The sequence below is a fragment of the Leuresthes tenuis genome, unplaced genomic scaffold (assembly GCF_036924035.1).
Source record: "Leuresthes tenuis unplaced genomic scaffold, fLeuTen1.0.hap1 SCAF_1, whole genome shotgun sequence".
In the NCBI taxonomy this organism is placed as follows: Eukaryota; Metazoa; Chordata; class Actinopteri; order Atheriniformes; family Atherinopsidae; genus Leuresthes; species Leuresthes tenuis.
The window spans coordinates 39,868,014-39,882,111 of NW_027325355.1; the positions used below are offsets into that span (position 1 = coordinate 39,868,014).

General features: G+C 40.1%; 2 protein-coding genes across 2 annotated transcripts in view; both read right to left on the bottom strand.

The window, feature by feature from the left end:
* The window catches only part of slc19a2 (solute carrier family 19 member 2), a 65,973-nt gene that overhangs the window by 39,835 nt on the left and 12,040 nt on the right, over window positions 1–14,098 (bottom strand). The gene's annotated exons all lie outside the window — the stretch shown is intronic.
* On the bottom strand, window positions 10,367–11,598 carry LOC140296014 (stonustoxin subunit beta-like; the record flags this gene model as incomplete). Its single annotated transcript, XM_072379695.1, has 1 exon — window positions 10,367–11,598. A coding segment is annotated over one exon (579 nt), but the record flags the coding sequence as incomplete, so codon positions are not given.

The window sequence follows — 14,098 nt, forward strand, 5'->3', positions numbered from 1 at the left end:
ATCATCAAAGGACATGACATCACTGTAGTTTATAAAAGCCTGAAAGACAAACCGCCTGAAAAGCAACACTTACTTAAAAAGTCCTTTTTGAGTCAAACCAAAATATCCTCTCCTGCACTTCTGTGGAGTGACAGAGTAGATGAAGAGATTCTGGAAAATGAGTCTGAGGGTTCCTACATATTTCCCTTTGAAAGTGGCAAAGAGGAAAGTTCTGAGGAAGCCACAGAAGATGCAGAATCCTCCCCAGGCCTCTGCAGCTCAACACAGCAAGAGGAAGTTTACAGACTCAGGAAGCTATCCCACTCCCTCTGTGGGCTGCACTCAGAGGGAATGGACTCCCTCCATGGCCTCTGCTAACAACACCAATTACGGCTCAGAGTAAAAGCCAGAGTAAAAGTTCCAGAGTAAAAGTAAAGTTTCAAGTAAAGGTTTAATTCCAGCAGCCTTAAAACTCTGTGGTGGACTGATCAAATCCAATGTGGAGGTGTGGATTTAGGGGAAAACCTCCTTGAACTATCTAGTGTAATTGGGTCTAAAATACAAGTTGATGGTTTAGAAGAGTTTATTTTTGTTGTCAGATCAAAGAGCTCGACTGGACAGAAACAGTCTGAATACAAATCAGTTTTCTACACATACTTCTAAAGCTGTCACTGAGCACTGATGCTGAAGACAATCGTCCTGTTTTGACCAGTTGTAGGTTAGACTAAATACAGAGCACCTTGAACAGATACATATCATCCCTTTCTTCAGTGAAACAGAAAGTATGTGCTTATAGAACAGGAAAACCTTTTGGAATATGCAGATTATATAAAGTACTGTGGTCAAAAGTCTTAAAACACACCTCATTCCTTTATGTTTTGCCAGGATTCTGTAATTTCTTTAAATAGTCTTCAGGAATGGTTCTCCAGGATTCATCCCTCCATAAGACCTGTTGCCACTGATTTTCAGTCCACTTCTTGTGTCATTTGGCATAGCTCAGCCTTTTCTCCCTGTTTCCCTTCCTTAAGAATGGCTTCTTGACAGCCACCCTTCCATGGAGACCATTTCTGATGAGGCTTGGGCCAACAGTAGATGGATCAGCTGAAGGTCCAGATGCATCTCTCAGGTCCTGTGTCAAAAGTACACTTTTGTAAACTTAAAAATGTTCAAATTTAGCCTGAAGAGGTATTAAGTTAGTATACTTTCTAGTTCACTACAAGTACATGGTCCGTAGTATACTTGCTATACTTATACTCATGCATACTTCATGAAATAAACTTCAATTATACTACTTTTGGATAAGGGATGTTTTTAAGGTGCATAAAAATAATGCAATTGAGCACACATATTATTTACTATAAACTTTTAAACTCCAGTACTATATGATGTCGAACGTGTAAGTATATAACTGGTAATACCTCAAGGTAAATATGTGGAGTGAAAAACATGTTTATTCTGCTAAATTACATGTAAGCATGAGCCAATGACTGGACTTTATTCCGTACTTGGATCAAGATAAACTAAGTTACTTAATAAGTTTACTTTGTGGCTGAAAGAAGTAAAACGTATACAAAGTTAATACCTTAATTTTCCTATAGCTGCAAGTTTCATTTACTCCTAAAATGCACTTAGTGAGGTTTTTTAAAGAAAAGTGTGAAATGAAACAAAGGAATGGAAGAGGAAACAAGGAAACCACAGCTGCTCTTGAAAGTGATGAAAAAGAGGTAAGCTATGTTATGCAAAATTAGTTCCTGATTGTTTCAGCTCTCATATGAATAGGCTATTTCATTCCTCATTCATGTGGTCGGTAGTTCCAGACGACCAAGAAGATGGTCAGTGTTTCAGTGACACAACTGGGACAATGACTCTGAAGTATGAATGTTCAAAACAACAGCCTCGAAGCCTTGAACGCCCCACCAGTGGATTTAGCGTTTGAACAGCTCATTCAGAAGAAAGCTGAAACATCTTCCAAAACCAAGTAGTGAATTGACTTCTATTCAAGCACCCAAGATTGCAATGACCAATGACTGAGGACAGAATACACTGTAACCTGGTACAATGAGTGTTCACACAAAGACAGTAAAGTATTTAATCTCATTAAATGAAAAACAACAGCACATCGTTAGGGTGGCGGCTTCGAGTAACTTGCCTTTCTGTGAAAAGCAAAAAATATTGGAACTCATGAAGTAGATAGTTGTGGGTTCCTGATGCATCACTGCAGTTTTATCTGTGGATGTATATATGGTGCCACATGTGAAGAAATTTACTCTTAAGATCTACTTTAAAATTAACTGACTGGTGGGGGGCGTTGGGTCCAGCACCTTGTCTTTCAATGCGGCCGTAAAGCATGTTCAGTTTCTAGTACATAAAAATATACTAATGATATCAAATCAATTTTGGTGCTAATCCTTGACATATCCAAGACTCAAGTTACCACCAAAGCCCCATCTGTGTAATTTTTACAGAAAATATTTAACGTTTAGTGTGTTTTTAGTAAATAATTAATTAAAAATAATTAAACTGTCATTTGAAGGGTTAAAATCCTAAAAATGATTGAATGTTAGGTATTTTTTGAGCAGGACAGAAGTTGTTTAAAGGATTTATGAAAAAACAGAAGAATTATTTATGTATAATGTATGTATCCAAAAGATATCCAATACTAGGATTTGTTATAGATGTGTATACGGAGGGTATCCTAGGTTCTGTTACAAATGAGATCTTCCCGTATATACCCGTAAACATTTTAGATATGTGGCAGATGTGTAAACTTATATACTGTTGGAACTCTCTGGATATTAGGCGTTTTAGTGCAGAGTTAAGTAACAAGCTGTGACGTTTTACCCTTAACTCTCTCAAGGCAAAAGCAATACAATACACTACTTTCAACTGCTGTGTGGTTCCTATCAATTAAATACCACTGAAGGTAATCCTTGACAACTGAATGTTTTTCCTCAATTGACTGACCCTACACGTTTTAAACACCCTGCAGTCTGCAGCATGGTGCTGCTGTGTATGATCAGGTCCTGCAGGGCTCTCCGATGAGGAAGCATTCTCAATCTAAAAATGGGATCTGCTACTCATTTCAAGTAGAAAAAGGAATTAGAAATGGTATCAGAAAGCTTGAAAGTTAGAAGTGAACCAAATTGCTGGCTTTCCCAACCTTTCACCTTTGCCAAAGTGGAACATTTTCAGAGGGGTTTATTATTTTGGAAGTGTGATTGCCTTTTAAACTCCAAAAGTTGTATAATGACTCGACTGCACATCTTACTGTGCTTCCTGAATCAAAGTATAATCAGATTTCATTAAGACAGTCAGTGGATCAATGATGTTATAACTGGCTTTACTCTTAGACAGAATGTATTTATATTCTGTATTTTTCTAAATAAGCCATGTTCCTATTTTGTACTTTTCCACTCTGCTCATACTACACAATGAATGTCCTTAAATGGTCCAAGACTTTAAGAGTGCATAACGAAACTAAATAACTTGGTCAGATAAAGTTTCTCGATTGTGTCAGATGGGTCGGATACATTAGATAAATGCCTAAAAATACACACACACACACGTTGTTTATCTCATCCAAAGAACATGACAAAGATGGTGGTTGGCCTGCTCATGTCACCAATAACTGCTCACCAGTAACTTACAGATGTGGATATCTGTAAGTGAATTAGGACGAGTCATAATTCCAGTTACAGATATCTTTAATTAGCCTCAATTAAAGACATCTATATGTAGCTTTTCCGATTTCATTAAGTTTTGACAAGACGAAATGACGTTCTATAGGTTTTATAACAAAAAAACCTAAAGGAAACAGTCTTCATTTTCAGTTTCAGTTATGAGCATCATACAGCTGTCTGGAAAGTACCGGGTACAACTCCAAACCTTTTTTAGACTGAGTTAAACATTTCTGGTTCTTTGGGGAAGATGTGTAGCGAACTCAAGTGTGGAATTTAATACAAACTTAAGACTTTAAATGACTGCAACATTTTTTGGTGGGGATGGTAAGTTTGGAAATACCAGATGGGGGATTTCTACATCAAGTAAGAGAAATTTACAACAACCTTTGCCCACGAAAGCATTTTGGGGGAGTTTTCTCAGCCCCTCTTTCCATAGTCCTGTGCCATAAATTTAGGTAAATGCATTAATAGCTTAGTGCTAACTAAGCTGAACAAACAACGGACCCTCTCAGGAGAGTATTGGGGAAAACCAGAACAGGACCCTTTTGACCCTATCTGGGTCAAAGTAAACAATGGTGACAGTTTGCCCTGATTCTGATTCAAGCCAGAGACAGTCGCTGCATGGACCTCTCAAAGGATCTCACCCTGAATCACTTTTTAGCTGAATCTTGAAACTGTATTAAATGTGCTTTGTATCTTTGTACAAGTTGTTTAATGTTTTCAGTGATATCACAAGCTGCATTTTAATACCTTTTTCATGATCGTACGTGGAACGATACGGAAGATATTATTATTTTGGAAAATGACTAATCATCCTATGGAGCCACATTGCCCCCGAGTGGTTCGTAGTACTGAATAGTTAAACCCAAACTAATCAACAACTTGCATATGACATGTGACATTTATATGAAATAATGCAACTATTAACCAATTCTTCAGCTGTTTCTTATTGTATTCTGTGTTTAACACAGGAAAATAACATTGGTTGGTTCGTTATTCATACTTCATAACTTTACAGATATCCATCTGAATTTTGAGACTCATAACCATCATGTTATGTTATGTTATGTTGTTTTTATGTCTTTATTTAGTTTATGCTATATCTTTCCCTTTATATCTTAACAAGTTATAGTGTTTTAGAATCCTCTGAACAAATGTTTATGAGACGGAGGAATGCAGGAGTCGAATTCTCCTTGCAGGTCGCCTTACAAAATACGCCCAGGCAGACGTCACAACAGTTTCAGGCATACCATTGGCTGAAAGTGTAGCGTAGGCCTACGTCATGCCCCGCCTCCGCGAATCAAACTCCGTAACCCGCGAGGAAAAGTTAGTTATTGTCCAGTCATGGCATAAGATCGCATAGGTTCTTGAACAGAACATGGACGGAATATTGAAAGAGAATATTGAAGGTCCAGATCAGTAGAGAAGATGAAGAGCAGAGAGCTCTAATTGATGGAATAAGAGTTGCAGAGACTCTTTGAAAATGGCAGGAGAGGAAGATGAGATGGAAGAAGAAGGTCCGAACAAAGACAGAAAGAGAAGAATGTAGTAGAAAGATACATTTTGCGTTTTTTGTTCGTCCGTCATCCTGTCTCCTCTCTATAGCACGTTTTAAACTCTGCTGCTGTACAGCTCTTCACCTATTTTTGATCACCAAAAGGAGCCAGCGTTCAGCTTGTCAACCTTTTTGTCAATCTTTGGTGAACTTAAGTTCACCTCATCAGAGTTGGTCGGCAACCAAAACCAACTCCATCCTTGGACAGTTTTATCATTATTTGCTGTGAATTCAGACACCCCACCCGCTCGTCTTCAAGCTACCAGAAGGAAGGCTTATTCTCCAGCGCAGGAAAGCGACCGGTCCAGTCCCTGAAAGTCAACCACAACGAAGGCCGCGAGACGCGGAACAGAGAGAGACCCAGTGAGACCCGCTGGCGATGATCTGTGGTTCGGAGCTGACCTGACCGTAAGATCTGCCCTGTTCTTACATTTCAGACGGTATGCGGTGGGTGTCGAGAGAATTCGCTGTTAAAATGATAAATCAACCCAAGTTGTTAGCTTTTAAATTCAAATAGTAACACAATACGACTATTTGAATGATTCCGGTATCCATCCATCCCCTCCCCTTAATTCTTTTCTTTTCATAAGTGTTTCTTATATAATCATCCATATTCAAAGCATTTCTCCTGTTGTCTTAAGGTTCATGTCTTTGGTCATGTCATTTTAATAAATAGTTCATGTATATATATATATATATATATATATATTAAATCAACCGGCTTTTGTGTATGTGTTCTTTACGTATGTGCGAGTCCAACAAAACGAGAATTCACGAGTAGCGACTATATGAGACTGGAATTTATTAGTTATTAATTAATAATTGATTGTTAATTTAACATACCAGAATCGTAAGATTCTGTCTTTTCCTTCGATTGAAGGTGGTGCCCTAAAACGAGGTTAAATAAGGCTTATTCAGATAGTGAGAACTTTCTGATAAATCCTTATATCTTATCACATCACGCTACGTGTGTCCGCTATAAATATATATTGTTGGTGCCTTGTGTGCCGGCGATATATAATTTGGCTACAACAGCTATAAGGTTTCTCCCCAGTATGAAGCCTCTGATGATACCTCAGATGTGATGATCTTTTGAACATTTTCCCACAGTGCTTACAGCAGTGCCATCTGGATCCTTCTTGGGCTATATGTTTCTGCAATGACAGAGAGGAAGAAGACTTAGATCCTTTTGAAGTTAATGAGTTTCCTCTAAGCTAAACAACATATTCTAACTGGACCTGGACAGACAGAACCACATAAGTCTCAATATCTCAGATCAAACGTGAACGCTGACGTTGTGTTTAATAGTGCCCTAAGCTATCAGCACTGTGCTCTAATGTGTTCTGCACACATTCAGGTTTTTAAGCAGTAAACTCTTGCTTTTTGCTATTTTACTATTTATTTTGTTGTGATGAAATTCTGAAAAGGAACTTGTGCTACAATATTTCTAAATGATAGAAGGAAGCACAGTCTTGTTCAAGTTGTTCACTTGAACACCATGTAGAGGTTTGACTGAAAAAGGTTGATCATTAATTGGGTTAAATGAATGAAAATAGGGCTGGGCAAATATTAAATTCTTTAATTGTGTTAATCACATGATTTCCTGTGATTATTCACATTGTTATATGGAAAATTCAATAACAACTTCAAAAGTATCATATAATGCACTTCTATTGGAATTGTACTGTCATATGATCTTAGTACTCCGGTGTTATGACAATTCAATATTTCAGTGCTGACAAATAACTTTTGCTCTATCTACTGCGCCGTCTGGAAGAACTTTGAAGTGAAAATGGCCATTTAAACGTTCTTTAACTTTGTCCATGTTTGTTTAGCCCGCTTCATCCGCCATTCTTTTCTTTTCTGACTGTTTCCTATGAGAGCTGCAGCAGTAAGCAAAACACGAGGCTGGCTCACGGTGGACTTTTTCAAAATGAAAGTCAGAGAGCAACAGATGTTATAATAAAAATAATAAATAATGAAAACTGCGGTAATGGGAGACAAAAAATTGTTGGCGATAATGAATTAATTAGCGCAAAAAATATGTAAATAAAAGTAACAGTAGTGGTAATACATGACATTCTTTACACTAACCCTTTGTTCCAGCTTACAACCCAGAGGTCTGCAGCCAATCAGCTCAAGAGCCATCAGGGAAACATTGTTTCAACCTTCGTTTCTCTCTAAAATAACTCTTTACACTGAGGTAGAGAGCTCTAAAAACCTGTCATCTAACCATTAAAGACCCAGAAGTATTACCACCACCAGGTTAAATTCATGTAATCCAGAGACTTTAAACACAAATAATGATGAGTGGCTCCTGAACCTCTCAAATGTGAAAGCTGAGAGCCAGAAAACGTCCCACCACAACAATCTGCCCATTGATTCCAGCAAATCATTCAGCCTGCAGCACATGTTCAGTCTAAGCACATCTGTATCTGCAGCTCAGAGAGATGAGATGAAACCAGGAAACACTTTGCTGTTTTTAACAGAGAAAAACACTATCTTTGACACTTTTTCCACATTTGATGGAAAAGCAGAATGAGCGGAGGACACACGGAGCTTCGACACACGTACTCGTGTCTTTAGCATCGTCCACACTGACCTGAAGCCCAATAGAACCAGAGGATGAGCCGGCTCTGTTCCTGGTGGAGGGGTTCGGATCCAGGTTCTGCTGCTCCATTCTGGTCCTGGTCCTCCAACTGATGGACTCTGTCTGCAACTGTCAGTACATACAATAAGATCCAGCTTCTGAACCTGGGCTGTGGTTTACTGCTCTCTTCATGTCACAAACACTGTTTGATATCTGTTCATCTGAAGGTTTTTGTACAGATTGCAGGGATCATTTCTCACTGTGGAGACTCCACTTATCACAGCTGCAGTAGTAGGTGGCTGAATGATTGAGTTTACCTTTCTGTATCTGCAACTCACAGCCATTCTGTTTGTTCACAGCTGAGAAATCATCTTTCTGATGATGACCATAACCTTTATAAACATCACCACTATCTTTATTAATATGAAGAATCACTGTGAATGTTTCTGCTTCTTTCTTCTGGTACCAGTATATCCAGTTTTCATCACACTGGTCAGTTCCACAGCTGAAGGAGACACTTTAACCAACTCCTGCTCAGTGTTAACTGGTCCTGAATCAGCTGTGCTGCCATGGCAACCAGCACTGTAAAGACACAGACAGACAGATGAACGTCAGTGTGACAGTGTTTGTTCCAGGTGGAGTTTGTTGGCTCCTGATTGGCTGGAAACACTCAGCTGAACACAGACAGCACAGAGCAGCAGCTGGGAGGAAAAGCATTTTGTGCAGTGGTGTTTCCTCTGGTGAACCTGGAGAGAAGTGGCGCTCTGACGCAGCTGAGGCCAAACAACGACGAGCTGTGAGATCAGACCAGGGCCACGTGCTTTCTAACAGCTCCTCAGAGCTCCCATCACCCCCTGCGGCCCACAGATAAGACCGCTGCTGCTGACTGACAGCTCAGCTGAAGCTGCTGTGTGGTTTCATGGTCTTGATTTGAATCTGACAGCAGATGAAAAAAATCGGGGTCACATGATGAGAAAGACTAAAAAACATTCATGTTCCCACAAACACATTCAGCTTGGTGGTGAATTTAGTAACACACACTGTTATCTGCTGTTTAACAGCTGGGATGAAAATGCACAACTACAAATCCACACAGCTGCTCAACTCTGATCGAACTCTTCAGTGTGTTTGACTTCATTCAATAATGGAGCTGAATTTCTGTTGACTTTCATTCTTTTCCCACTCTGTCTTCTAACATGATGGATTTAGTTTGTCATGTTGTTCTTCACCATGTTTCTAGTTTTTAGTGGCATGAGCAAGCCAAGCCAAAATTTGATAATGAATTCTTAGTTTTGTTTTTCTCCATCTCCTTTCAGCACTCCTGCAGTTTCTTTTTAGTTTCTTTGTTTCCTCATTTCTCCATGGTGGTGTAGGTTTTGTCTTAATTGTTTTTGTTAAAAGATGAGCCACTGAGTCCAGCGTTGACTTAAGATTGCTGTTAAAATTGTCAACGATAAAATCACAAGGTGCTGGTAAAATCTCTGCAGGAGTGCTCTGTAAAATCTGGATAAAATTTGCAGCCACTTCAGGAGTTAGGTAGCGTTTCCTCACCGTTCTCACCGGGGCCTCCCGCTGATTAAAACTGGTGGTGTTAAAAAAACACACAGTAGTGGTCAGACACAGCCAGGTCCACAACAGAGGACACATCCACGGACAGGCCAAAGGTTATGACCAGGTCCAGGGTGCGTCCTCTGCTGTGGATTGGCTGTGAAATATGATGTTTAAAATCCAAGCAGTTTAAGAAGTTTAAAAATTCTCTGGATATTGGGTCCGAGGTGTTGTCAACGTGTAGATTAAAATCACCAGTTATTAACATCCTGTTGTAGGTGGTGTGAATGATTGATAGCAGTTCAGAAACTTCCCTGATACAAGAAGTGGAATACTGGGGTGGTCTGTAGACCGTTATACAATGAATAGGAGGGCTGCTAAAAACAAAGGCATGATGCTCAAATGATGAGTAACTGTTAAAAGGAACCTTGTTTGAGGACATTGTGATTTGCGTTACTGATGCAGTTTCTCCCCCTTTTTTGCCTCCCCTTGTAGAAAATAGAAAGTTAAAATTTGGTGGCGAATCCTCAGTGATAATAACAGGTGCATCAGTGCCAAGCCATGTCTCTAAAAGGAGAATACTGTCCAGGTTTTTCTCTAAAATTAAATAATTTATGGTAAAAGATTTGTTTAAAAGAGAGCGCACGTTCAGCAAAGCCATTTTGATGTCAGTGCTGAACGTGTGCTCATCGTGGCACTTTAAGGGAATAAAATAAAACACTTTTGAGTCTAAAAACATTTCTGGGTTTTAACTGTCTATGTGAAGTGATGGTTTTGATAGTGTGAATGTCCTGAGATTCCGGTGGTGGAGAAGGGTCTACTGATTGAAAGGAGTGTATGGTGAGGATGAAACGTGTAGTGGGGGAGGGTGGGGGTGAATGAGGGGGTCTATCTGAATGGGACTTAGCGGTCAGTCAGGGGGTGGCTGTGGTACAGGACCGGACCGGATTTAGAGTAGAAAACACCATATTAACACAAACACTCAGTTTTCTGTTGCTTTCTTTATATGATCCATGTTTTTTTTTAAGATTTTGCAACACAAACTAAAACACATTTGAATAGAAAGACACATTTGCCTTTTTTCTAACAATTTGACCCAATTTTCTGAGGTCTTAGTAAGACAGGCTTTGGTCAAACTCTCTGCTGGTGTCATCACTCCTATGACAAGTTAACCAGGGGCAGGAAGAAAGTTTCCTAACAGAACTCGACTGTCTCTGACAGAACTGAGTAACTCTATCAGTTTAAACCAGAGTCCCTAAACATTGGAGCAGAATCAGTGAAGATCTGTCAGCAGGTTGGAAATTCATCTTGGCTGATTGCAGCTCAGTGATTCCTCTCTGATGTCACAGTTTGTCACATGTGCAGCAAACTAACTGCAGCTGACATGAACTGAATGGTCTCAGTTGAAGTGAGCTGCAGAGAAACACAACATACTGATATTCAGTGTGAAGCTTTGACTGGAAACACAGAAAAACAACATCCTGGAAGAATGGCAGCTTCTATCTTTAAAGGACTGGAAGAGGAAGAAGTTTCCAACGAATCATTTAGAAGAGTTTCAAACAGAAAGTGACTGAATCCATGAATCTGAAAAGGTGTTTCTGAGTGAAAGAGACAGACATGTACAGACTGAACTATCTGTTCAACAGACAGGAGGACACTCTTTATACTCAACACAGAGACAACCAGGAAACAGGTGACCAGACTGTAAATACAGGATGCAGAGGTTCTTCAGTGAATGTGGTGTTGAAGATGTGGAGGTGGATCAGTGTGTCAGAGGAGACTCTGTAGAAGGACAGAGTGCCAGCAGGACGGTCCACATACACTGCTGCTCTGTGGGAGACAGAAGAGGAGGAGATGTGTGTTCTCCTGTCATTGTGACAGACAGAGTAACCTCCATCAGAGCAGCTCAGACTCCAGGACTGATCATTCCATCCAAACATACACTCATCACTGCCCCCTTTTCTTCTGATTCCTCTGTAAGACACAGAGAGAAAAACTCTTCCTCTCCACTCGACCTCCCAGTAACAGCGACCAGTCAGAACATTTCTACACAGCAGCTGAGGCCGGCCATCAAATCTATCTGGATGATCAGGATATGACTGAACCTCCTCCACATGTGTCACCTTCCTGTTGTTGTCAGACAGTTTCAGGTTTCTGTTCACTGTGTTTATGTCGATTGTGAGTTGACAGGAATCTGATGGAGAGAACAAACACAATCCAGCTGCAGTTATTGATCTATCATCTGTTCACTTTGATCAATGAGTGATGTGACAGTGTGAAGATGGTTGGATGTCATGAATCAGATGAAGAACACACTTACACTTCCTCAGACCTGGTGTCAACCATCGTTCTCCAGCAGGCTCCACCCTGAAAGAAGGAGGGGGGTCAGAGCAGCACAGTCTCTTTCAGCATGCAAACATGGACATTGCATGGCTGTGGTGGAAAGTTTAGTAAGGCACAGAGTCAGTTATTTTCTTCTGAGGAGATAAGAGGCTTCTATAATCATATCTTGCAGGAGAGAACGACACAGTACAGAATACAGAGTTGCTCTGACCACTGAGGCAAAAACACAGTTATATTGCCCACTTGTCATGTCATCACTCCTTGGGTATAGTTGATTGTTCTTCTACCTTTCCTCCCCAACCACAGTTGAAGTTACCCAGCTGAAGTTAAGGTGAGGTTAAAAATTCTGCTTCACCCGTGCCCCCCTTAAGGTGAAGGTTTATCATTATAACAAGCCCACCATTGTAAATAGGAATTTAAGAAAACAGGACGGGGTGGTACCTTGCAGCTCGGTCATTTGCAGCTTATACACAGTAACACTCAATACAATGCATATAAGAATTAATTTTCCAGTACAATGGGCCTCACACACACATTGTTCTACACTGAGAAATGAACAGGAAAACATCTGGACACATCCATTTGAACACAGCGTCTCTAAAATCCTGTCCTGTGTTTGCAAGTATCTATCAGATACATTTTTTTGCCATTTTTTAGGTGCTTTGGTTCACGAGACGTCTCCCCATCGTAAAAGGGAGGATTCACACCAGTCCCAGAAGACACATCCACAGTCAGAAGCCCGTCTTCACTGACTGACGTCATCATCATTGACTGATTCAGCCTCTCTCAGAGCCTCTGCTTGATCTGATGTCCCAGGTCCAAACTGTACGGACCAACACGACCACTCTGTACCTACAAGAAGCAGAAGAAACAGAAATTACATCATAAAAATACCTGATTAAAATGTTCCCGAAGCTTTAATTGTAATGAGCATCAGAAATGAGAAATTGCATGAGAAAAAGTTGCATCTTGTGATAGAAACAGATGATAGCATGTCATCAACCCCCTTGTGGTAGATTTGTAGATGCTCCTCCACCGAGTGGTTGTGAATCTTCAGAGGGCCGCCGTCCTGCAGCGGAGACCTAGAGGGCTACCTAAAATTCCATTTTACAGCTAAAATTCCATTTTAGGTCATTTTACCTCCAACAATCACAAGAAGTTGAGAGTAGCGATAAAAATATTTTCATTCAGCCCAACAAATGGCGTTCAGAAATGTCATTGTTAGAAATCCAGTTACTTTCTGAACCAGTTCTTGTGATCCTGAACTCTCTCAAACGTGATCCATAATTATGAAATGATGTTTACGTTTTTTTCAGGCATCAGTGAAGTGGAGAGCAAATATTTCCAGACTTAATCATTTCGTTAAAAAAAAGAAAACTAACAACAATTTCATCTCCCCGTCGGGGAATCGAACCCCGTTGTCCCGCGTGACAGGCGGGGATACTCACCACTATATGGTGCAAAGAATGCTGGATCATATCTCTGATCTGCTACCTGCTCATGAGTTTTGCTTTTAAATTGATATCTTGTTTCTGTTTTTCACTTTCTTGTCCCTGGTGGTTCCTACAGGAATCCTCACATGGCTCTGCCGTTATCTGCACCTTTAAAAGGTGGATAAGCCACGGATGTCAAGGAGGGTTGCTACTCCTGCGGTTAGATTTCACTATTTCGTTTCCTCCCTTTGCCTTTTTTTTTCTACTTGCAGTTGAGTTGCTGACAGGGCAGGAGGCTTGACAGTATCTGGGTTCATGGAAACGCGAGTCAGTTTACAGTTACAGTACCACAGCTTCTGAAGGTGCTGCTTAGTCCTGACACCTTTTTAGATTGAGGTGAAACAACTTTCAGAGACATTTCTGAGAGGAGATATACTTCCTGATGACACAGCTTTGCACTCAATGTTTTGGTTGAAGCTGCCTCATCTGTAACTGCTGTGCTTTTCTTGCACAAACTGGGCGTGCACTGGACTGGCCTGCCTGCAGTCCTTGCCCAATAGAGAATGTTGGAGAACTCTGAAACAACCACCACCCCGTGCTTTTGCACACCTTAAGACGTGTTTGCAGGAAGAATGGAAGAATGGGACAAATCTGGGTCGACACCTATCAGTTGTGGACAGGGCAGTAAAAGCTAGAATAGTTAAGAAATCTTTAAAACTTGGACAATAGCAATAAATAATAACAGCAGATTATGATTGCTTTGAGGGAATAAAAATGCTTTAATAACCATAATTAATCAAATGTACATTTGTGGTAGAAATAGAAATAAACATAGTAACATAAAGTGTGAATATTGATTATATTCATTCGATATTTTATTTCTTCTTAAACTACAATAACAGTTAATAAGTGCATGGAAATAATATTTACAAACACATGAATACATACATGCATGCATTCATACATTAAT